This window comes from Lichenostomus cassidix, chromosome 13 (genome assembly GCF_008360975.1).
Source record: "Lichenostomus cassidix isolate B80296 chromosome 13, HeHo_3.0, whole genome shotgun sequence".
NCBI classification, from domain to species: Eukaryota; Metazoa; Chordata; class Aves; order Passeriformes; family Meliphagidae; genus Lichenostomus; species Lichenostomus cassidix.
The window spans coordinates 6,972,485-6,999,004 of record NC_139494.1 but is presented as its reverse complement, the minus strand read 5'-3'; the positions used below and the strand labels follow the sequence as shown (position 1 = coordinate 6,999,004).

The following is a 26,520-nucleotide window of genomic DNA, read 5'->3' as shown; positions in this document are numbered from 1 at the left end:
TTCATATCCCATCCTACAATGCTGACAACACATTCTCACAGAGGAACAGAGTAGCCTAACCCTAAGCATAGTAGTAATGTTCAAATAGCTGTCATCATCATTGTATATTTCTCAAACATTAACTTCCTCATTTTGTATTGTTAAAACAAATTCTTAATTGTAAATAGTGTGTGTTTTAACACTGCCTTTTGAAACAAGGCATAATTGTCCTCATTTCAATGTACATTACAGAAGCTAAAAATACACCACTTATCTCAAAAAGTGATACAGTCTTTAAGTGAGTTCTTTGCTACTCTCAAGAAGATTGCATAATTAAGGCTAAAGAGCTGCAGGATAAAATTTATGTAATAATACTTGCTTGTATCATGCCCTACATAGGAGAATTTGAAAATATTTTCAAGATTTAATGCATAAAGTACCACAACACCCTTTGTGTGTCTTAATGCTAGAGACTGCAAATGATCATGAAACAAGTCAGTAATTGCTATTTGTTCTTCCTTGCCTATTGTTCCAAGAATTGACAAAATTGTAAAAAAACTTCACAACTGCAGATAATGTGTCCTTGTTGATTGAAGCTCAATTTCTTCTATTTTAATCATAAGAAGATGATTTTGAAAAGGAAGTAGGGTCATATTGTGTAGGTAACAACCAGTCATCCAAAGCTGCTTCCATTCTGGGTAGACAGGTTAAAATACCAAGAACTCACTTCGCTTGCCTCCCTCCAAAAGTCCTACAACGAGTTCACACCTTATTCATTCAAATTACAGAAAGTAATAACTATTTGACCTTACTCAACTTTCCTTCCATAGAGTATCCCACTGTGCAAAACCAGACAGTCAATAAAGAATGAGCATTGATTTCTTTGATTATCTTCTGCTGCTACCCAGTAATACGTATCTAAAAACAGAAGAAAACAAGTTTTCTTCTGGTTGAAACCATGCTTTCAACCATCCCTGTAGTTCATCAAAATTTCCTTTCTTATCTCACTGTAGCAAATGTATGGTCAGGAACAGAGCTCTAAGATTGTTCCAGCTGCAAAATCCTAAGGTGAAACAACAATATCTTGGAACTGCATGTGTTAACTTGGGTTATACAAATGCAAGAGCAATAGTCAGGGCATTCATGACAGCAGGCTGTCACTCCAGCTATGTTTGCTCTAGTGCTAAGGATCTGATCTAAGAAAAACGTTCTTGAGTAATTCTATTATTTGCTTTCATCCCGAGAAAAGCAAAGATATTATTGAATATAAAGAAAATAAATTAATTTTCTTTCCGTTATTATTTTGAAAAACAACAACGGTCAGCAACTGTATGACTATATTTAGAGAAGAAGTATCATGCTTTCAAGTATAGGTGTAGGAAAACCTTTGGATATCATCCCATTCTGAGAGAAAAAATGTACCTCTGGGGACAAGAAAAGTAAAAAAATTCACCAAAAGAATTTATTATTAGTGAATAGTGCCAAGAGTAAAAAACTAAAATCAATGATAATCATTAGTATGCCTACCTCAATGCAGTACTGCAGAGACTACACATAAAAAAAAAACTTTACAATATGATATAAAATTAAATTTAAAGGAAAAAGTAGCTTTTCAGAAAGGGGCAATGAGGAATATTATGTTTATGGTATTTAATTAATTTATTCTGGAAATGTAAACTTGGGAGATACAAACTCTTTTTTCTTCGAGATAAAATTCCTATGATAGTGGAATTTTATTCCAAAATCAAGGTTGCTACCTCAAGGTAATATAAATGAACAAATGAATTGTTTCATGTTGAGAGCTGCTTGAAGAACTTTGTTTACACCTGTATTCATGTTTTCCAACATTTGTTTGGCTTAAAAAGATGTTCACATAGAGATGTTAGGATCAAGAAACAAGGAGGAAACTACACCAGTAAAACATGTATTTTTCAAAAACTACCATCAGTCATCTTCTTTTGAACTTCCACAAATAATAAAACGTTTAAAATTGATCTGTCTGGGAACTGCTGGGATGCAATTTGAAAACACCACTGTCATTTACATAGTAAAAACTGAAAGTCATCATAAAAACTAAGCCTCTGAGTTAGTAGAGTAAAAAAAAGAGTCAAGCAATATTTGAAATGCTCTCTTGGCTACTCTTTCTCTCCCACCTGCAGTATGAGCACAGGAACAGCAAAATGCTTCCCAGGGAGTGTGGGCAGCAGAGCTGAGCCAGGGGCACACCCTGCGGGGGAGGAGCACTGCTGCGTTTGCCTTGCTGGAATGTTGGTTTCCTGAAGGACACTGGATGGCATTTCCACAGCTACATCCCTCCCAGGAAACTCATGACCCCTTCAAAGCAAATCTTTTTTTTAATGTGAGATGTTAATGTTTGCCATTTTATTTCTTTGGCTCTTGGCCTTTGAGCATCCTTCTCTCTTCATGGCATCTGAGGTACCATCATGACTGCCCCAGAGAGAGGGAATGACCACTGCTGCAGAAATGATACAAATTTCCCTGAAGTCTGGCAACCGCCATAGAAAGATAAATGCCAAACATATTGGAAGACTTTTTTGAACATATTAACCTTTTCTAATGCCAGTCACCTGTTTCAGCCTTACCACTCTCCTACAAACACAGCACCTGATTTTCTAAAAAAATAACACAGCAGAGCCCATGGAGATCTGGCTTCCCTTGACTTCACATCACATCACAATGTGCAGGGTGCAGCCTGCATGGTACAGCTCTATCCACAGCTCCCACCACAGTCCTGTGGGACTCCAAACGCCTCCTTCTCTATTATATGCCACACTGCTTCAGATCTACAACTGCCGATTCATTTTTAAAAGCTTCCCAGGACACGACATTTTCAAATGTTAAAACAAAAAAAGCCTTAAAAAGACATAACCCACGGGATTCACAGCGTTGTAACCTCACTTTTAAGAAGATATTAAGAGGTTGCACTTTCAGGCCTGCAAACACACAATGTGATGGCAATACACACTGTGACATGGAATGGGGACTCCCAGGGGAACCTGTTTTGTAGTAGCTGTGAACGTTATCATGGATATGTGTATTTGAGAAATAAATAGTTCTTCAAAGGTCTCCTCTTGAAAAGAGCGAGCCATTTAAATACCTTGTAGGATTTGGACTAGGGTGATTAAACACACCTAGAAGCTCTACCTTTATTCCTGTGAAGCTGGTAACAGAAGCTTCAAGATGTTCATCTGTAGTCTTTAAAGATTTTTTTCACATCCTAAGCTTGATCTGTTTGACTTCAAATGGCAATACTGGTTATAAATTATTCATGATTCATAGCTATCTCTTTTGAGACACGCTCTTCAAACTAAGCATCCTCTTCATCTCTGTTCTTCCCTTCAGGCCTGTTGCATGGCCTTACTCTGATAACTTACTGGTGGCCTTACTCTGGGTATTAACTACCATTTTAGAACATCATCTCATTGTTTGCCATTTTTCATAGTTTCCTCACTCTTCTTTCTCAATTTTTCAAACACCTTCTATGTTTTTTAAACTCTACATTTATTTACTGTTTTGATGAGTACCTGGTTCCTTCCACTTCAGTGCCTTTATTTCTTCTCTGATTTTAAAAATCCTTTCTTTCCACCATCTAATAGCTAAAGACATACTGGTTTAAAAAGCTTTCTTCTTTCTTTTAGCAATTTTACTTTCTACCTTATGTAAATAATATCCTTCTAGAAAGCTCAAGAGGTTAAAAACACACCCAAACACATTTGCCATCTCCTTTCTTAGCATATAAATAACTGTTCCCTTACAGCTAGGTTTTTTTTCCATTTCATTTCCTCCCCAATCTCACCTTAGACAATTTAGCAACACCTACTTTTGCCAGCAGATATTTCTACTGCTACCTGTTAACTGTGATTGTGAACAAGATTAATTTGCACATTGCTGAAGGTTTGCACCTGCCTTCTGCAAGACAAAATACTTAATAAACCTGAACCAATTTGGAATCTGCACACAGAGCAGCTCTTGTCCTCAGGCAAACTGATAGCAGGAGAATGAAGATTGCATTTGCCTCTCAAATACTAATCCACAACATTCTCTTCTAAAAGAATGTCTCAAATTGAAAATCAAATACATTTGTCATATTTTTATCAAAAATTGTTCTATGTAGTTCTAAACGCTAACAATTAGAACAATGCAGTTTTAATACTCATAGATGTGAACTCTGGAGCACTCTGTTCCAGGTAATTTGGTAATATCTTTATGTGTTATGGTTTTAAACTCTGGTTTTAACAGATTTTAGATGCTTACAAAATGCTGAAAAATATGAGTTACTCTCAAACAAGTGAGCCTGAATACAGATCCAGATTCTTCTAGTGAAAAGATCTTTCTTTCATTCTGAGGTTTTGTATGTAGGATTTATGATATGTTAAAAGCAGAAGTCATGTATGTGATACAGGTGACTTCATACAATCCATATTCCACAGATAAATGACCTTTTATTAAACTCAGTTCATGGAAAAATGTAACTCTACAGCTCCAAATCCTATTCAACCAGCTTGAGGCAAGAACCCTTCCTGAAACATGCCCATTAATGGGAGCAGCCTGCTACTGCAGAGCCTTTTGCATGTACAGCGGGAGGAAAGCACAGCTCACATGAGAGTGAATAAACTCATGTGAGACAGCATGTTCTGCTTGCAGAGGAGGGAGGCAACAGCTCCACCATCACTGGGACAGAAGGTTGTTCTTCACATGCCTGGAGCACACCATGCAAGATGAGGAAAATTGTTTTGTCCTTTTGAACACCGCAAAACTCTGTTAGAGCTAAAAACTATCATAATTGGCTTCAGTTTTAGGCAGCCTCGTATTAACAATTAGAGGAAAACAACAAGTGCACTTTCATCGACCTTAAAAAGCCTCTAAGACGATCCACACAGGCCTATCCCCACTGTCACCAGGAAGCAGCTGGGGAGGCACTCCAAACTGGAGCAGCACTGTAGGTTGCAGGCATAGGAGGGAAGCTCCCCTGTACTCAATAAGTCAAGAAATCAGTACTTCTGTCAGACAGACATTTCTAAGGGTCATTCCACCAGTGCCTGTGTCTCGAGAAAAGTGATCATTCCATTCCTAAACAGTCCCATGGCATCCTATGTAAGCAGAGAAGAGAGATAAGCCAGGCTATAAGTGAGCAGTAGGGATGGTGGGAGCCCTGAGAGCAGCTCCCCCACCAGGCTGGGGGCTCAGAAAGGTGTCAGGGAACATCCCCTGGTACACAAAGGGACCACACACTGCTGCACACTGGCACTGATATCATCACGGTAATGACAATTAGAATTAACAACAAACTGACAAGCAAAACAACACCTCAGCAAAACTATGAACACTGAAACTTAAAAAAATGCATTCTTCCCCCGTTTTCCCCTTACATGCAATACACATACACAGCAATGTTCAAGGCTCATTCAAACAGCAGCTCCTCCTGGTGTACCCAAGTTCCATGTTCACCTGCTAACAAAGATGAACACTAAGACATGCACTGGGATTCCCACACAAGAAATTAGCATTAGAACTCAGAGAGCTGTGTGACCACACTCCCTTCCTACCTGTGTGTCTGGGTAAACCATGGGTTTCTGAAGAGTTTACTACATCAACAAGTAGCCGTAGAAAGCTGTTTGGGAGAATTCCTGGCAATTTCTGCAAGCTTTTCAACATTTACAGCCTTTATGATAAACCTATGAATTTTTAAAGCTACAGAATTATCTTTGCAATGTAATTTCATTTTGAGTGAAGATTCAACAGAGGCAAGTAACAAGTTTAAAATGTATTTCCGTTTTGCTGCCAGCTGTATCTGTCACAGATAAAAGAAATAGAAAATTGTGGATTGTCTCTCTCAATGGCATAATCACTACCTGGTTTATGCACTTACTCAGATTTTAATTAACTAGTAAATGAAACATTTGTTTAGTCTTTAACTACTTAAATATTCTGTAAGAATCAGGAGTATCAGGAAGTTCAGAATTACCACAGTCATTCAAGAACCCATATTGCTGAGTGTTTTGTCAGAATCTGAAAATGGAAACATTTTAGTGAAAGGTTCAGGGATCCAATCCTACACATCAATGACATAATAAAACACTCAGGCATGTGTCACCTTCATTATTCTTATTTTTTTGCAAGCCCCAGTGAATGAGAATTTTTGTTAATTTCAAAAATTCCATTTTCTGAAGTTTCCTATCACCTATAGATATCACCTTGTTACCCTGTTGTACAAAAAGTTTTTCAAAGCATGCAACCTGGCTTTTTTGTGGCATCCCAGAAACACGGCAAGACAGAACATGACAAAAAACAATGAAATTTGGTTTTTTCCTTAATATTTCAAGAAAAAAAAAAAGAGGTTTCAGACACTGATTCTTTTACATGCTTTTGGCTACGATGTTTTCCAAGAGGATAATTTACATTTTATGCGGTATCTTTATTGGGTTCCTGTGCTCAAAGACATTTTCTTTCCTTACTGATCTCTCTGAAGCCCACAACATTTGGTAGGTGACCACACTGCATTGGGTTTGATCTGTACAACTTCTGCTCTTTGATGTTTTGCCTTCCAGGGTCTCATGCTTGGGTGAATTTTAGTCTTTTGTCCATTACTTGAATTGGTTTCCCGGGGGTTTAAAACTAAATATCCACTGATGAAATATCCTAGAATATTTAATGAAAGCTAAAAAGACATGGAACTGAAAAACTAAAAAAAAAAAATGAAAACAGAAACAAAACAAAAAACAACGAAAAAGAAAAATTAAAAAAAAACAGGGGAAAAAAACAGAAAAAAAGAGAAAAAATAGAAAAAAATTCCTATCAAATACTGGAAGCTGAGCAATAAAACAGGATGTATCCCTCCCTCCCAGCATCCCTTGGGATCTTTGTTTATGGTATTGTCTTCCTAGTAATCTCCCTGTGCAAGATGCTGGTGTTCGACTGGTATTTTCTTGTATTAAATATTTCTTCTGCTGGGGGGTTCAGACAGAAGGAATCTGTGAAATCTCTAGCTCCCCTGCAGAACATTGCCTCCATCCAGTCATGGCTTCTCTCCTCTGGAGAGGAAGTAGGAGGAAACATCAAGTTTTATTGCAGCCTCAGGTTATGCACTGCTGTCTCCTGGCCCCAAAAATAACTGGAAACATCAAAATCAAAGATTAAATGTACTGTATCCTCCACCTCCTCTTCTCTCCAAATGAGAGGCATTCAAAGGGATTTGAGAATGACCTTTGCTGTATAAGACAATTCACAAAGATATAAAAGCAAATCCGAGAAGAGGTGTTGTTTATAAACTACATCAGTCATGTCCAGTCATTTCAGCACCTAGGATCTGCACAGAGCTCATGAAGCAGTAGTAATTTCAAGGGAGTTCTCCAACATGTCTGTAAGACTGTTGTTACTTAGACAAAAATTATTAAATATTTTAATTTTTTGCCTCGTGGCATTCTCCAAAGAGGCGTGTATCTAATTTTTCTCAGCAGTTTTTAACATAGATCTCAAAGCATCACCTTTATTTAATTCCCATTTTTACATCTCACATTTCTCTTATTAACCCTGGACTTGCCCATGCTCTCTTTTCAGACAAATCCTTTGCACAGCTGTCTAGGAAGTCCAAATTTGTAGACCCATGGTAAGGTATGGTATGAACCTTGTGCTTTGCCACCCCACAAAACAGAAGCAATCACCATTTTCTGCTTTCTTTCCAGATGCAAACTGCTGAAAATCTCAACATGATAAAATTTACATAGTTTTGACAACCCTTATTCCATGCCATTTCATAATTCTGATAGTGTGTTTGATCTAAAGTACCAGGGATGTGTTGTACTTCATGCTTTGAAGTACAGAAACAGAAGTTATTTCCACTTCTCCCAGTAGCAGGCAGGGTTGGATGCTGTCAGAAAGTGGTTACACCATCTGGATACCTTGAAATGAATGAAATATAATAAAACATATTTCTTATTTGCTCACATTGGTGATTGCACTCTATCAAACGCTGCATTATTATTATGGAAATAGGTTAAATAATCAGAATTAAGCATGTCATTATTTTAAACATGCACAGAGCCTTGCTATAGGGGCATAATTTTCTTGAAGCAGACAGCTTTCTTGAGGTATTGAGATAAGAACCAGACATCCAAAGGAGCCAAGGACACAGGATGTGCCAGGCACAGCAGGACTCCTGACAGAGCAGCATCCCAGCTGCTGCTGCTGCCTGGAAATGGTGACTCTGCACTTTCTCACCTCACTTGAGATTTCCTGTCAGCCTCACATCTTCTCATCTCTGAACTGGATGGACTTTTTGTCACAGTGAGCCAAACAGGTTCTTCAGGAACCCAACCACTCCTGACCATTCAGAGATGAGACACTGAGTGCTCATTCTTGGTTGACACTTCCTAGGCAGGGGGCAATGGGAAAGAGAGCAGAAGGTTTTAGAATTTGGAGATTATTTACACACTGGAGCATAATGGTTCACTCACAGCAGTTGCAACCTATTGCTGCTGCCACATCTGAATGCTAATCCTGCACACTAAAAACCCTCCTGTGCTTGCTAAACCAATGTAATAGCTTATCCACCTTCACAGACCAACGAACAAAAAAAAAAGAAGTTGTTTATGTAACAAACTCGGAAAAAACATACTATAGGTAAATATATAGGGTCAGTAATGCTCATTTTCCCTTTAGACTTTAGGCACTCACAGATGAAACCTGAGAAGTAAATACACATAAGTTTACATTCAATCCTTCAGCACATTTCCACACACTGACATTTTTCAGCAACAAAAAATTCTCAGGCTAAATCTTGTCTCTGTGATTTCAAAGAGAAGGTGGGAACAACGGTAATAGATTTTAATTACTGTCTAGTGTCATTACATTCTTTCCTCCTATAATTAGAAACTAATGAGAAATGGAACACTTTCTGTCAAATGAACTGAGAAAACAGCACTTCAAGTGGAATGAGTGGCTAAGGACTAAACAAAATCCAGAACTGTTGGGCAGAAAGTCATGTCATACATAAAGAAATTTCATTTGCTCAGATGAACACAATGATTCATCTCATTTTGCAGAAGTTTCATCAGCTGAGATTGTCATTTCACAAACATAAATTAATTGCAGCTCTCTTCTCCCTGCTCCCACAAGAAATCAAGGTGTGTAGTGTCAGACATATCCACACACAGACACACACCTTATTTTTTAAAAATTGCTCCAAAAAACCCAAGAACAACAAATTAAAAAAAAAAAAAATTCAAACAAACAAAAACCCCCCACAAAACCACCCCCCCCAAAAAAAAAAAGGAAAAAAAAAGCCAAACCCAAAAGCAAATCTCCTCCCATCCCCTGCCTTCCATCCAGCTGTGCAATGCAGTTAGGATTCATCCTTTGGAATGCAAATTGAAAACCAGGCTTGCAGCTATCTGAATCCCAGAGATAATCTTATATAAATGGACTACAGTGCAAGCTTTGTCAAAATCTTAATATTGTTTTACCTCATTGCATAATCAAACTATAAACATAGCTTGGAAATTGATATTAAGAATTTCTGCTATTAGATTTTTTGGGGAAACTACTTAGTGCAATTGCTGTGCTGTGGCAGCAATGACCATGGCTCACCCCATTCTTTTTGTAATGCCAGCAGTCAGGTAGGGAATGGCACTGATTCCATCTGCAAGTCTGTTACAAGCAAATATCTGCAATGCCATGGCAGATTTTCTTTCTTTGCCCTAAAGACTAAATATTTGCAGCATTTTATTTCGCATCATGACTTCTCTTTGACACAATAGTGGTAGTTTGCAGCTAAACCTCAGAGGGAAAGAGATTATTGAGCATTTTTTGAAAGGAAGTTACTTTATTTTAGCTCTCTGGCCCTTATGCAGTCTAAAAATTAGTCAATGAAAGAAAAGCTGTGAAAGACAGAACCAATGAAAAGGACTTTTGGCAAAGAATGAGATAAGGAGAAAGTCGCATGGTCTGATATCTAGGGAACAGTGTTCCCCCTGGTTTTACCTTTTCCCCAGAATTTTAATTTCTTGCTGTGAGAACAAATAAATCCCATATGTATCAGCTTCTGATCAGTACTGTGATCAAATTTCTGTCCTGCTTTCATGAAAATTCATTCATGTGCCCAGTGTGATCAAATAGTTCAGCCAAAACGATTTTCCTGCCATATATGTAAAAACATTGCACTGCAAGAGGGAATATCGTGTCTTCATGTGACAAATGACCAGTTTTCGAAGTACATTTGTACTGAACTTGACAGATTTACAAACTTTCTGATCTGTTGGAAGATTAAAAAAAATAGGTCACTTTAGGTTTTGCACAAGATAATTATTTGAATAGGTTAAATCTGAATCCTCATAGAAAACTGTGTGTTTAGGACAAATATCATCTTTTCTTTATGGCACTGTAACAGTGTAAGACATCTCACTGAGAATCTTCAGGTTGACTCAGTCTCCTCACCAAGACAGTAAATGCCAGCAAATATAGATCCTGTCAAGGCAAGAAAAGAGATGGGCACAAAAGCCAAATGAAGACCATCAGGACAAATACACCAATCTTAAAATATTTACGTGATTTTTTATCCTAGATTAGAGCTGCACTCTACAATGTCATCCACAGTCTGACACTTGCTTGAATTGGAAGGGAGGTCTGATTCCTGTCTCCCATTCTGCCCTTTTCCTGCCTTTTCTGGGGGCAGAGATCTGCTACCAACAGCTGAGAACAGCTCTGCTACCAACACCTGATTTGACATGAAAGAGAAAAGGCTCTTTCCATATTCTTTTATCTTTCATTTTCTCTCTGCACACTTGCAGCAGCTTTTGGGTAACCTTGCTGCCCTCCAGAGTGCCAGGAGGGCACACGATGGGAAGGAAATCAGCTGCTTTACAGCAATGCCCCACAAGTTCACCAACTAGTTACTTTTTATTATTACAGAATGTCTGTATAAAAATGGCACCAAGCCTGAGTCTTTTATGAAGAAGGATGCACTTAGAATCTTTTTGGTCCCATTTATTATTATCTTTAGAGTCTGTGCTAACCCAGCAGCATTTTAAGAACTAAAAAGAATTAGAAGCTCCTCTCTTATAGGAGATGTTCACAGACATCATGCACCACTATTTTAATGGTGTTTCCACGTACTATGACTAAACCCAACAAAACACATCTATCCCATCAACCCACCATTTACCCATTCCTTCTTTTAGAAGAAGCCAAGAGTACCAGCTGTGGTCTCTGCCTAACAGAAAGTGAGACTGCTGGCCATGCTAATGGTACAAGAGAGAGAACAAAGATGTATCTATTAGCTATTTATGAGGAAAAGAAGATAAATTCTGCTGCCACAGTTGTTCTTCATTAGCAATTTATACAGTTTATACTCATTACATGTAGCACAAAGGTGATACTCTGGGGATATTTCTATCACACAAGACTTGGTTTAGTCCTTAAAAGTGTTCCTCTAATAACAGACTCACACAGGTCATTTGTGCCACTTCAGTATTTGTATAAACACTCAATGGCGAGATTAACTGGACATTTAAAAGATTCAGTTTTCCGCTGGCAGACTTGCATGCTTTTCTCATTTCTATTCTGAGGTGACAGTGCCCTCCTGTGGCATGAGGGGTTTTATTTGCTTTTTTCCCTACGTATACTCCATCCAGAAAGATGAACTGGATAGGGTTTCCCATCTATAAGCACATCATTTATTTATACACTTGTTTATACAAGTTAATTTTGAGTAAAGGTTCCATTTCTATCTCTATTTTCATGCGGCTCTTTAAACAAATATTTTTAAAAGTGCCTTCCCTTCTCTGTATGGTTTCCGTGTAACATTAGGAGATAAAAGCCCACTGGGAATGTGGACAGCTGGTGCATCCCTGGGTCTGTATGAACCATGTGGTTGTTATTTGCTGCACAACAAAATTGTGCCTATTGCACACCACATAATCTGTGACCTACATCAATCCTAGCTGTTAGTCACTTGATCTGCCGTTAAGCAGCAAATGATGGCTAAAAATTCTGGGAGAGTTTGGATCATAACTCTGCTCCTATCTGACTTTTTTGGCAGTTGCACAAATTCATCTAGTGGGGAACAACTTCAAATTTTAAAAGGGTACAATAAAGATACTTGGTAGCTTTTGGTGGCAATTGGTGATTCATTACCAACATTCTCCTACATAATTTATTTTCTCCACAGATTTTAAAATTTAAACACAAAAAGCTCTAAATTCAAAACATTATGAGAACTACTAAAACAGACATTGATTTTTAAACTACTAAACATTGAAAAAAATATTTAAGGTAACTAAATACTCAAGGAAAATCCTGTTCAGAGCCTGGGATAGAGCACTTGCAGTTCCAGCGGGAGAAGAGCTCCACAATGAAACTCCTGACACCACAGAGTCAGCATGAGGTGATGAGCTGTAAACTCTCAGAGCACAAAAATTCTGGAGATTTTAGGCAGTGGAACAAATACAGTTTGAGAAGAAGAAAGCCACTTCTACCATGCATCTGGGTTTTTGCTGTGCAGTTTTGTAAGAAACAGAGATAGAAACAAAGTCTTATAAAAACTCTCAAAAACCTTATTCACATGGACACATCTATACACACTTTCATTGTTTTCCAAAGCTTTTAAGTTACCCATGAAGGACTTTCACAGAAATGTGAACTCATGAAAAGGCCAGCCCTTCACATAATTGAATTTCCCTGTTCAAAACTCCATAACCTTAGCAGAAATGAAACGCTGGATTTTCCCCACTCAAAAACCATCTGAGAATGCACTGAAGTAACACATACAAATAATTTGAACACATGGCCAATACATGATTTTAGAAGCTTTTCTGCGCTTCTTTTAATAATTTAAATCCCGCAGCGTTTTAAACAAAAGAAAGCAGAATCTCATAATATTAAGTGTGAGACAACCTTAGCTCTAAGTGTTGCTACCTGAACTATAATTAAAGCCAGCACTTTCTTGTGGTGTTACAGGTTCTTTTCTCTTGCATTTGTGCTACCTTCCCAATCACTCCTGAGTACAAATTAGAGCCTTGTTTCCCCAGTACCTTGCACTTTGCACAGTCACTTAAACATGCATAAAGAGAGCACTAATGGCCATAATTTCCCGTTCACTTCTCACAAGTATGAATGACTCCCCAGCCAGGAAGCAATGAAGGATCCCACCCACTGTGCTGATTAAACCACCTAAGCACAGCACGCATTCCCCCTGGCTGTGCTTCCTGGCACGACTAATTCCTTCTATTGAACCTTTGGGACCTAGGCCAGCACACACACACGCTTCCTCAAACCAGGAATTCACTTGCCCTACTGCTTAACACAGCCTGGATCCTGGTATTCAAATTACTACACCACACAAGCAAAGGGTAGGAGGAAGATCACCATTTCCAAAGTTCACACATACTGTTTTGAGCCTGTGTAAATTAGGAGGGAACAGGACTGCTAGAAGTAAAACCTTTTTCAAGGCCTCACCAAGGTCACGAGCACAGAATACTGATGCATGAATCTTATTTTCAAATTATCTCCTACTCTGGAAATCACTTAAGGCCCATGCACTTCCTCTGTGTGCCCCAAGAGAAATATTTCAATTCCCATTCAGAGTGGCAGCATGAAGATGCTGTGTCTCAACTCAGAACTCTGCTCTGCATCTCTTGATCTTTGAAACATAACTAGGAGGAATATGCACTTAGTAGAAAATATGATATGAGCATTTATACATGAGGATAAACATGACCTGGACAGCATTTTCCTGAGGGATTGCATTCTGGTTTAAATACATGTCACTGAAGAAAATTGTTAACTTGCTATTTTATGTTTAGATGAAGAAGACTATGTCTGTCTATATGCAGATAGAAACACAGATGACCACAGAGGAATAGGAAAGATGTATATTTAGAGAGAGAGAGAGGGTCTAAATATATGAAGGATGAGTTACTATGCTCCTCAGTGTAATAAGATTATTTTTTCCAAGGAAATTTTGTATTTCTTTAAAAATTTAAAATTATCTAGGCATTATTTTCTAGACATATGCAACAATTCTATATACCTCAGAATGGATGGTAGTAAAGTCAGGTCTCTGGTGCAAGGCTAAGTAATCCAAAATCTTCTAATTATGGTGCCAAATGCTTAGTACTTAAGTATGTTGTCTTACAAAGATACTGCCAGGTTGCATTATCATTCATTTCTATAAAACTCCAAAAGTGTATTAGTGCTCCAAACAGCAGTCTGGCAGTCTGAGAAGCTTTCTTGCTGCAGTAGACAATATTGGACAAACAGGAGCCAGAGCTCAGGGAAAGAGGATGAAGGAATAATGAAAAGATCATCAATTTGCCAAGTGAGGACTAATGAATGACACTGTGCTGAGGGATCAAGTCTGGCCATTTTTTACTAAATTAATGTCTTAGTTTGACAGCTTCATGCAGGCATCACACCAGGAGTGAAAAATCACCTGAGGCTCAGAGATAATCTGAAAATAACACAGTATTTAAGCTGGTCTCCGCTAAAGAAATGAGAAGTGTATGAACAGAGTCAGAAAACAAACCAAATGTGGATAAAAACAGGGCTGAGGCAAGATTGTATCATGAAAGGTGTGACTAAAGCAAAGTACTGTCAAGTCCATATTCCAGAGGGGACTTAACGCCTTTGACGTTTTGGATGTATGTGTTGTGACAACTGAGACTGGGTCTGAAACTGCACATCTTTGGTCTTATATTATTTTGTATGTTCAGAGTACTTTCCTTATTCAAAATCTCAGCAGACTGGCTGTTACATCATTCCAACATCACTTAAGTAAACTAGGAAATCCCAGCAAGAGACTTCTCTGGAGCATCTCAGCACTTGGTCCTGCATCCTTGTCCCAAGTCAAAAGCAGAACATCTCTTCAAGGCTAGAAGACATATTCAGTACATTACAGAAATATGAAATTGTCTTGGCAATTCCTAAATTACATTTTTCTCACTCCTGCCTTGAAAAAAAACCATCTTTGCATCCTGCTTCCCAAAACCCCAACAAAGCAAGGTAAAATATTAGCATTATTCCTTTCTTTCATAATGATCTCTGAAACATTCCACAACTTAACACTGTCTGCAGCATCAGCAGGCTTTCAAACTAGAAAGCAAAATGTAATTTAAAAGAATTTATGCATGCTGGAATGACTCTTCAGATTGGTCAATTCCACACTGCCTGGCAAGTTACAGTCAATCCTGAAATTTTTACTTCCCCTGATTTTCCTTCTCCATTAGTAGAAACCTTAAAGCTCATATAAAATATATATGGTCTCTTATTACCTTGAGCTTGCAGTAAAACATTTGCAGTTCTACAATGCATTGGAAATAAGATCTGCCAGAACAATATTGCTGACTTTTAAATATCAGAAAGTGACAGAGTTTCCTACAGATACAAATCTGGAGTAGTTTGGACTTTTTTACACAAGTATCAACTAGGGAAGAAAATCTTTGCATAAAAGAAGGTGCAACAATATTTGTGAGGATTGGAAAAAACCTTCAACAATTACATATTTGTTTAACTTTTGGAACCTGTTAGCAGAGAGATGTTCTAATCATAATTGCTTATGAAGTCCAGTATTAAAAAAAAATTTTAAAAAAAGAAAGTAAAAGGGAACTGTGTTTGATTAGATATAAACCACTTGCACCTGGAGTGTCTCCAGTTTGTGTAGCAAATGTTCTGTGGACACTGCTGTTGCTCTGTGGGTATGAATAGTCCTCTGATGTGCATCCTTGAGATGACAGAATTCCGAGTTGTGTTTCCTTGCCAGTGGCTGACCCAAGCCCTTCACAAGTTAGTTCATGGTTTAAAAAGTCTTATGGATTACATTATGAACAACAACAAAAAAATAGTGCATAAAACACTGCAAAAATATTACTGTAATAGTTTAATGTATAAAAAGCATTCCTTGGGTTAAGGGAAAAATCCAGACAATCTCCATGGACACCAGGAGAGCGCCACCAAAACCAAACCAACCAACGAACAAAAAAAAAGCAAAAAAAAGAAACCCAAACAAAAACAAAAAAAAACAAAAAAAAAAAAAAAGCAAAAAAAACCACCAACCTAGAACATAAAACTAAAAAAGTATGTTAAAACGGTCTATAAAATGGAAGGACTGAGACAACTCTTTCTATACACAGATATATATATTCCTAGGTTATCCACTGCAGCCTTGGTCATCTCTTTCCCTTCTCAGCACAGCTGCTGAGTTTTGGATTTGAGTTTAATACCTGCAGGAAAGTTCTGCCTTGTGTACTGGAGTCTGATATTTCCTGTTCCTTTGAATACAAGGCAGGAAAGCTACAAACTGCCAAGCAGTTAGGCAAAAAGAGTTGTCCAAGTACAGGACAAAAAATGAGGAGAAAGTACCTGGGATCTGGTGCATCACTCATCTACTCCAAAAGTGCCCACAGCAGTTAGAACTTCAGTAAAAAGAAATAGGAACAGCAACAAAACATCTGATTTTTAAACTTCAGTTCTGGGCCTTTTGTACTTTTTTATGTTCTCATCTGTGTTTGGGTCTGTATTTCACCTCTTCTAGTAATTCTTTGTCCCATTAAATTTATATAATAACAGTGAGCATGAAACCCTTCTCTTTAAAAATATTTGCATGAAAGTCATACAGCTACTGCTTAAAGCCATCTCTGCCATATCATAGCAGAAAAAAACCTGGAATATCAATGCTATTAAGAGCATATATGAAGGTGAATGAATAAAAGGATAATTCCCAAAACTGAAAAAAAATCACTTCTTGGGAACTTAATATATGATCCAGAGAGATGAAGAGTGAGTCATACAGTAATTTTATGGCTTCAGCTTTGCAGTGCTGCTGCTGAGTGGAGGTTTTTTAGATAGGTTGGTTAGGGTTTTTTGGTGTATGAAGGACATGCACATATAATGCAAATTTATCCATGAACTAAGGGGATAATCAGACTGTACTTATTATGATTGTTTACTCATGTTCAGATGTATCACCTTATAAACTGCACATATAAAACTTGTGGGCTTTATGTTTTTGGTTTAATTATAACATAATACAATTAAATTAAAACCAGTTAATCCCAGGAATATGGACATTCAAATTGAAAAAAATAACAAAGAAGCACCAGTTGAAAAATATCTCTGAAGTTTCATGTGTGGTCAGGTTCAAAGGCATTATTCTGGGGGAAATTAAAATTTTAATTATGCCTGAAAAGAGGGAACTCTGTTAACTAAAGGTACTGATCTAAGCAGAACTTGCATTAGCCACAGAGACTCTTGATAATGCTGGAAAACTATCTCACTCTAAATTTGCAAATCATATCCTGCTTCCATTTGAGACTTCTCTGGGCTGCATTTCACTGAATTGCAATGAAGTCTTTGTAGCCTGCGGTTCTGTAGTTCCTTTGCAATCAAGATTTCCCAGGAGTGCTGTAATCTGAAGTAAAGATGAGAAGTAGGGGTTTTTTTTTCATTTAGAAAAAAAATCCCTATCAAAACTGAAGCTTTGCTGTATTCATGATTCCAGATGGAATTTACTTAATTTGAGAGAGGAAAAGAACGTGGAAAGAGAATCACTAACTACTGAATAAGAATGACGTGTTATGTACACCAGAGTAATTTATAGCCCAGCTTTTGGGGGCACTTAGGAAATGTGGGCTCAAATCATTTTAGAGGAGAAAATACAACAGAAGATCTGCAGACAAATAAAATAAATTATTGACACAGCCTAGACCTGAAGAATAGTTAAGAACATAATTTTGGAAGTATATCTGAAAATAGACACAGAATAGGAAAACCCTAGCTCTTACATGCAAATTTTATGTTGGGTTTTTAACATATTATTCTATCTTGTTCTGCTTTTGTTTTACAGGAGACTACGTAGTCATGTCTGTCTTCTTTAACCTGAGCAGGAGAATGGGTTATTTCACTATTCAGACCTACATTCCCTGCACACTAATTGTTGTCTTGTCCTGGGTCTCCTTCTGGATTAATAAGGATGCAGTTCCAGCTAGAACATCTCTGGGTGAGTTTATCTTTCCTGTTTCCTTTGAGGGTTATGATGTTTAATTGACACCTCTGCAGATCACGAGTTTGTAAATATAACAGAATTTCACATGAACTCTCCCCATTTAGAGGAATGTAGTGATTTCCAAGGAACATCACAAACTAAGCCATATTTTCATCTCTTCCTTTTTACCATGTCAGATCCTGACTATTGTATATTGTCAACAATAACAGCTTTTGCATTTTTTCTGATTACAGCAGTATTTTTTGTGAACATCAAGAGGATGGGGAACATGGCTGCATTAGAGGCAGGATGCATTCATTTCACTTGTTCTATTGCCATATCACAGTGACTGGCAACACAAATTAAATAATTACCAAGAAGGAGTCCACCTTTCTGGCTGTGTGGCCAAGTGGTAACAAGGGGAGAATGCACCACCCCGACCACTTTAGAGACCAACATTCAAATGTAGACTTTGGGCAAAAAAATCAACTGAATTTGCTGGTATCCAAAACCCTATACATGAAAATGTGACATGCAATTAATCAGAATTAGAAATCGCTACACATTTAGCTACTGCTCCACAAATAAACTAAGGGAGACGAAATTAATTTTGCTTGTGCAAAGCAGCTGTAGCAGTAAGAAATAGCAAAGCAGAAACATTCAGCCAGAGAAACTTGAACATATTTTCTACTTCTGCATTAATTCCACAAAAGTGAGACTTATTCCAGTTTTTCCTTCTGCATTTTCATTTCTTCACAGAACCACAGCACAGAGCACTGGAAGGTACAATAGGGGACACAATTTTCACTCCAGACTCCCTAGAAAGAAACACAAGAATGGAGGACAAGTGGCTCCCATAAAAGAAAGCTTTAAGCATTTTATTGGGGTTTTTTTCACATCCTCTATAAAAAGAGGATATAAAATCTCCTTTAAAGAAGTACAGAATTAATAAAGGCATTCAGCTGTTAATTTGTATTTTACTTAGATACAAAAAACACACTTGTTCCTCTGTTGATAATTTGCACCACTAAGAAGGTAAAACAAACAGTATAAAATCTGGCATATAAAATGTGATAGCTTTTGTGATCTGGCATATAAAATGTGATAGCTTTTAACTGCTCTGATGCATTTTTCACATCACAGTACAAGCAATAATGTTCTGAAAGGGCAAGGGATGGTGACGTATGTCAGAGTACTTCTCTGCTGTAGACCCTTCTCTAGCTCTGTTTAAGGGTTTGAGCACATAAACCCTAAGCTTCTATTTTCAATAAAAATAAAGACTCCCCAGAAGTAAACTAAAAAACCAAAACCCTAAATTAAATTTCTCAGGATCAGAATCCATCTAACCAAAGCATTCTACAGAGCAGCACTGGCAGTGACCATGCAAAAAATGTCTCACCTCTGTTAATCCTCTAAGCTCCCAGTGAACTGGCATTTCACTGCTGGGATATGCCGTTTAAAATCTTTGCTCTATGTTTGAACTCCAGGCACACTTCAAAACCAATCAAAGAGAGCTAACTGGCAAAACCGGTCTGTTACTTGAAGTAATATTATTTATGTTGTTTTCTATCTGTCTGCCAGGAATTACAACTGTCCTGACCATGACTACCCTAAGTACAATTGCTCGTAAATCTCTGCCCAAGGTCTCCTATGTGACAGCAATGGATCTTTTTGTGTCAGTCTGCTTTATTTTTGTGTTCTCTGCATTGGTGGAATATGGAACTTTGCATTACTTTGTCAGCAACAGAAAGCCAAGCAAGGATAAAGACAAAAAGAAGAAAAACCCAGTATGTATCTTTTTACTAGCAAGGCCTAAAATTTAATTAGTTTTTCTGAGACAGCATGTAAATCCCTCTTTATAATTGTTCCTTTTTTTCATACTTTTATATTGCATATATGCTCATCCTTTGTAACAATAGGAATGCAGACATTCACCTTGAGAATCAAAAACTCATATATTACAGTTGTCTGGATGCCAGAGAAACTAATTTTTTAGAATAAAGATCCTTTTAATCACAACTACCAAAGCCATTATTTATGCTACAGATAGATCTCTTGCAGTGACCTTTATAGAAAAGCTCTCAGTTTCTCTTTGTATTGGCAATATTCTAAGCCATTAACTTATGTCCACATTATTGACATGACTCTCTTGCTTATCAGGACTACAACAGTTAAACTTTTATATTCCAACTGCAATGTGTGCTTTTTCTAACCTCCCCTTAAGCATCTGTTTCCTTTCCATTGTTTCCCTATATTCTTTTTCTTGTATTTCTTATCTCCTTTACCTACTTCTCTCCCTTAGAAAGTGATTTCACAGTAGTTTATAATGATGCTTATGGATGTATGCTACCCAATAATTAAAAAAAAAATATATAATAGCAACAATAAAAAAATCCTGGAAATACCCTTAGTAGAGAGATACGGGCTTTTGCCCAGACAGGGAAAGAATTTGCTGCTTATTTTGTCCAGGACAGATTTCTCCTTGCCCTTGGCAACTGAGCTGACAAATGTGTTGTCTAGAATCTCTAAAACATTTAGCCTAATCATCTACCAACAAAACCAAACCAAAACAGCCCCACAAAACAAAAAAATCTTAAACAAACAAGCAAACCACAAAAAAATCCCCCTCCAACCAACCAACCAAAAAAAAAAAAAGTGGAAAATGTGAAGGACAAATGTTTTACATTAACAAAGAGTATTTTCATCTCCATTTCAGGCATCTAAGAAAAAATAAAGGAATTTGGATTTGCTCTGCTAAAATATTCAAGGACTTTTGAAGATATTCTAATGTAGTTTTAACATACATCACAAAAAGGACATAGAAAAAGTAGCAATTAAGGAACCTTTCACTACACACTATTCCTATAATTTCAACTTTAAAACCTGCTGAGAGGTAGACTGTAAAAAAATGAAGTAAAATAATAAAGTGATGTGTCCTGGGCTGTGCTAGGTGGAAATAAAAGTGTGTCTGTGTGTATGTGTGTCTTGTGCAGTCAGGTAAAGGAGCAAAACTAAATACCTCAGATTTAGTTCTCTCACTTTAAAGTGTCCATATAAGGACAAAAACCCCTGATTTTTTGCATTGTTTATCTGTGAGCATCTGGGAAGAAACAGAGCTATTAATGTTTGCCTGAATCCTAATCCCGGAGTCTAAAAACCTTAAAAGTAGAGTGTTCAGGGCAGCCTGCAGGTAAATAGTCTTCTTTCTAAAAAGTGTTTCCATAAACTGAATGGTCTCTTTCAAAACAAAGTTCAGCATAAAAGACTAGAAGCCCCTCAGGATATGAAAATCTAAGAGTTTGATATCTTATGTCTTTGGCCCAGATGTAGACAAGACAGTGACAAGTTGAAAATGTGGGGATTTTATGCTACAGATACTTGTTTAAATTGCTGTAATCCCAACCTTTCTATAAATTTAGTTCTTTTCAACTTACTATGTCTTAGAAACATATTTTTAATTTACATTATTTTTGTCTCTTTCTTTCCTTTCTTTAATTTAAAACAAAACCCTCTGATTCTCTTTTCTGTCTACAAAATGAAAGCTTCTTCGGATGTTTTCCTTCAAGGTATAATGTTTTTTGGAATGGAAATTCACTGCATGCGACTGCTGAATTTAATATTAGAGATTAGATGAGTGGTGTTTTGTTGAGTTTAATTAATGAGGCAACTAAGCATTCTACTCAAGGTGCTTTCTAGCTAAGTAGAATGGTTACATATTTCTAAACAATTTGTAGAGTTGATTCAGCAGCCCAAACACCAATGCACTTCGGTCCTGAACTTACCTAAGTTCAAGAGTGACCAACATTACTGGATCGCATGAACTAAGAGTTTAATGCTAAAATACTTCTGCTCCTCTCTCTCAATTTGCCATGGGATCCAATAGCACCAGCTACCCTAAAAACCTGCAATACACCCTTTTAGAACTCAGCTCTGACCCTAGATTTTTAACCTTTGTGATTTCACTCCTAATCATAAAACCAAATCTGTTCTGATATTGACCTGGACAAAACTCAATGCCATCAATTACTCAAATGCTGTTCCTTATGAAAAAAAAAGTCAGAGTTTTGAAAGGGTTTAAGGCACATAGAGATTTTTAATGTTGTCACTGGATCAACACACTTAGCAAATTAGAAAATATATCTAGCTGTGTTCCACATTAAAACCTTATCTCCATTCAGAAATGCAGCGATTTTATCAAAATAAAAGGAGAGGAGAGGGGAGGGGAAAGAAACCACATAAAATAAACAAGTACTTTACATAATTATGGAACAGAATTGTTGTTTTACCCTAACAACTATCAGCATGAAATTTCAATGCCTATCATCCCAGTGTTCACCAAGTGCTCAAATGTGTTTTAAATGCTTCACTTGCTCAACTCATTCTAAATATATATATGTGTGTGTATATATATGTACAGCTACTATATAAAATTTGGAACATGTTGAACCTTCTAGTTGGTGAACACTAGTACGTGGTGAACTGCATATATTCAGATAATTGGAGAGTGTTTTAGAATTCTCCTAATCTTATTCAAAAGACCCAGGTTTTGCCTTTCTGTGTATACATATTTGCTCCTGTCTCAACATCAACCAGCCCTATTAAAATCCTGCATTTCCAATAGATTCAGTTCCCTTCATGTGTGATACATGAATTGCCTTCAGATATCAAGCAGCTACATAAAATATAAAACAAAAACTCAACATACCATCAGTTACATTTCTGGATGTTTCATTTAACCTCTAATGTTTACTCAGTTTGGCTTTGAAGCTAATTGCCCATAGCTGTTAACTTTAGATCGATTTGTGTTGCTTTCCTGTAGAGTGTATGATGCAACTGATTTTAACGAGTTCAAGGTAATATCACCATTAGAACACCTCAGCAATTCCCCATGTCCCCCCACAGAACCATCATGCACATGTTGACCATTATCTCCTGGCTGCTCTGGTGATAATAAAAAACTTTTTCCCTCTGCCATCTTTTTCTTTTTCTTTTTTTTGCTACTCCACCCTAGGCACCCACTATCGACATCCGTCCCCGATCAGCTACTATTCAAATGAACAATGCCACACACCTCCAAGAAAGGGATGAAGAGTATGGCTACGAGTGTCTGGATGGCAAGGACTGTGCCAGTTTTTTTTGCTGCTTCGAGGATTGTCGGACAGGAGCGTGGCGGCATGGCAGAATACACATCCGCATTGCCAAAATGGACTCCTATGCCCGCATCTTCTTCCCTACTGCCTTCTGCTTGTTTAACCTGGTCTATTGGGTATCATATCTGTACCTTTAAAAGCAGGAGGAAATCAGTGATATGAGCCTTACTCACTGGATTTCTTAGAGAGATGGTTTCCTAAATCCACTTGAAGTATTTATGATGCGCTTTATAGTGATCTGAATTCTTTAGTGCCATAATCCCGTAAATATCAGTTATATCATTTGTCCAAAAATTGCCATCAGGTTATTGTGAATTACATGTCCATTCCACATGCCAAAATAATTTGAAAATAAAATCATATAAAGAGGTAATATACAGCTATACCTGCAGGAACAGAGAGGAACAGGGCCGACAGGGCAGGGGGAGCATAGCAACATCACCTAAGAGTTAGTACTGTGATTCCAAACGGGAGGGAGAGAGAGGAGAATTCCCAGGTAAAGTGCTGTACAGTTTGTTAACATTGGCTATAATTATGCTATAGCTTTATTCCTGTGGGCTTTTCTTTTTGGAAGAGTCATCTCTCAGTTTGAATAGGTATTATTAAGCTAGGAAAGCTAACTTCTACTCCCACCAAGATGAAAACAGACCTTTCCCTTTGCCATCCCTTTAAGACCACATGTACAATGCTGTAAATATTTCAATACCTTGTAGTACATAAAGTCTAGTGCATGCATCTTTTGGGGGCCAAAATAAATGAAAAAAGGTACCATAAAGTTTTGTCTTTTATTTTGTGTCTCTGGATGTGCTATTGTAATTGAAATGTGGACAAACCTAATTTTTTTTTCTTGAAAAATTTGCCCCTTTCCCTCATGCATGGAAGATCCAAGCAGACAGCACTTTCATGTAAGACATTAGAGAAGCCTTAAGGATTCAAATAAATAACATGTAGACAAATCTGTATGGCCAATATAATAGCTCATAAAGTGTAATGTATGTGTCCTCTGCAGTTGTAGCCTTCATTTCCCATTGATAACGTTGCTATATTTCAACTGAATCTCCAGTAATTATACATTGCAAGATCAGCTTCCAAATTTAATCCATGTGCTTCTAATGTTCTTTTCCCATGTTGAGCTCCACCTCTTTTCCTTACGCAAGTGTTTGTGGGTGTCTTTTATTCTTTAACCCAGTCCAGGAAATAGCTTTTATTCTAGACATTATTTTTATGTAAGAGCTTCAAGTTAATTTTGAAACATTAGCCCTTGTATTGTATATACACACAGAATTCTCTGCCCATCTATGTCCTTGATCAGCAATAGTTGTTGTCAGTGCTGCTTTCACTCCATGAGTACCTTTACTAAAACCAACCTTTGCCATGGCTAGCACAGAGTTTATAGATAGTCTTGAAAATAAAAGGGAACAAAGGGTATCTTGGCTACTAAATCAAATGTATGCAGTTATGTATGTATTTAAAACCTTCAACCTACCTGGGTGAAGGTTTTAAATACATACATAAAACCACTGGTTTTCAGAACCTGTATGATGCTCAATTATGCAACCTTAAGCACATGTAAATATGACTGTTTGTTGTTTTGTTTTTTTTTAATTGTCAAAGATGCAAAATGCCACCTCCAGAAAAGCAGGCTTGCAGCTTGAAAAGGGAGATCTCTAACTTATCACTACGGAATTATTACTAATTAAAATGGAGGAAAAGGAAAGTTTTCCAATGTTTGTATAGTTTTGGAAATAAAAATGTATAAAAAAGGAATATATCTTGATCATCAATTGCTCCTTGTCCAATGTATTTGAAAACATTTTAATAAAGGAAATGCACATACCTGTGGACTTTTTCAATAAAACTGCTGCACTCAACTCCAGTTTTTCTGTGATGAGTTTTTTAAAAGCATGCTTTGAGAATTAAGACTGCGTGGCCAGTTGGATTCATCAGCTACGTAAATATAAGTGATTATAATCCTGATAAGCTTCTGCATTGTCACATTTTGTAGTCAAATGGCTCAAACATAACTTTCAATGATAGAGACTAACTCTTTTGAAGGTTATCTTATTCTAAAAAAACACTTAAAAAAAAAATCACTGAATTGGAAGTACTCTAATGAAGAGCAATAACCTTCCTTTATAAACTTAGAGAGTCTCCACTGTCTGAATGAGTGTCAATCACCTTTCACATGGGAAGGTGTTTCAACTGGTACCAGACTGATCTCTAATTTTTTTTCACAGTATTCAGTGATTTAAGAGCTTTCTTTTAGTTCCTTCTAATTAATAAGAGTGACTGATGTCATACATATAAGGTTTCAATTTTCACATGGATTTTTTCCCTGCTACCAAATAGGTTTTATACATATCACCATGAAACTCAGCCCTTTAATGGCCTCAAGTCCAAGTGCATTTTGGTTAACATACATAGAAATTTCTTTTGTCATGTTCAGTGAAATTAATTATTCAGTGACACTAAGCACCTCACCCTAGCTCAGCCACCAGGTTAGTTGTGCCTAAGAAAACCTGCAGTAGTGATGAACCAGATGCAATAATGAGGAACAAATGATCAGATTCCTCACTTGTGCAAGTTTGGCTTCTCCTTCCAGCAAGGGAGGAGTTTAGTTAAGGATTGATATTCCCTCACCTCCACAATGGAACCACATAAACTGGAAAAGTGTTCCACATCAGCCTTAAGCAGATGAAGGATTTTTCTCACCATATATCACCACACAAAGTAAAGGAAAGAAGATCCTAATCAGTCACAACTCAACACCTTGCTGCTGCCACACCTCCTGAGGGGATTTGTCATTTCCTCCTGGGGAAAACAGAGGAGATGCAAAAGGATGGTTCATGAAGAAATACATCTCCCTGTAAGAAAATGATACCAAAGTGCAATTTTCTGCTACATAAACAAAAAGCACAGAGTTCCTCTAACAGGGATTATTTTAGCTATACAGTACTGAATCAAACCTTTGTGTTGTAATGCCAGACTGCCATCAAAGTACACAAAACAGTAAGGAAACCAACATTTGGGTGTGATAAGTGTAATTATTCAGAAAAAAAACGTGCACAGAAACCTACCAATATACACACATTCACACATACATATTATAGAAAACACTATGCTAATATATACATCATACACATTATACTAACACTCCCAGTTGTATTCCAGGAAAAAAACTCACTCCAGATGCACCACACTTGCTGAAATGTTTTCAAGCTCATCACACTGCAAATAAATATTACTGCTCTCGGATATGTCTGAGGGTGCTCAGATTTTCATTGAAAGTTTGATCAAGTATAATCTAGTGGCAAAATTATTTACTTGCTATTTATATTCTGAGAGTAAATAATGTCCTGACCGAGACAAGACACTGTTCCCCCAGGGATTATACCACAA

At 37.2% G+C, this 26,520-nt stretch overlaps 1 protein-coding gene and 1 long non-coding RNA gene across 4 annotated transcripts in view; one reads left to right on the top strand and one right to left on the bottom strand.

Moving 5' to 3' along the window:
- Positions 1-24,992, top strand: part of GABRG2 (gamma-aminobutyric acid type A receptor subunit gamma2) — a 63,985-nt gene extending 38,993 nt beyond the window's left edge. For 2 of the 3 annotated variants that reach the window (XM_085073451.1, XM_085073449.1), the window contains 4 exons: positions 17,834-17,986; positions 19,553-19,758; positions 21,514-21,537; positions 22,983-24,992. In XM_085073451.1, the coding sequence (XP_084929577.1) occupies positions 17,834-17,986; positions 19,553-19,758; positions 21,514-21,537; positions 22,983-23,258 (659 nt within the window). In that variant the 3' untranslated portion in view covers positions 23,259-24,992. The remainder of the gene's footprint in view (positions 1-17,833; positions 17,987-19,552; positions 19,759-21,513; positions 21,538-22,982) is intronic. The other variant, XM_085073450.1, reaches the window with a different exon arrangement.
- LOC146431140 (uncharacterized) overlaps positions 1-26,520 on the bottom strand; it is a 148,344-nt gene that overhangs the window by 59,276 nt on the left and 62,548 nt on the right. The window lies entirely within an intron of this gene.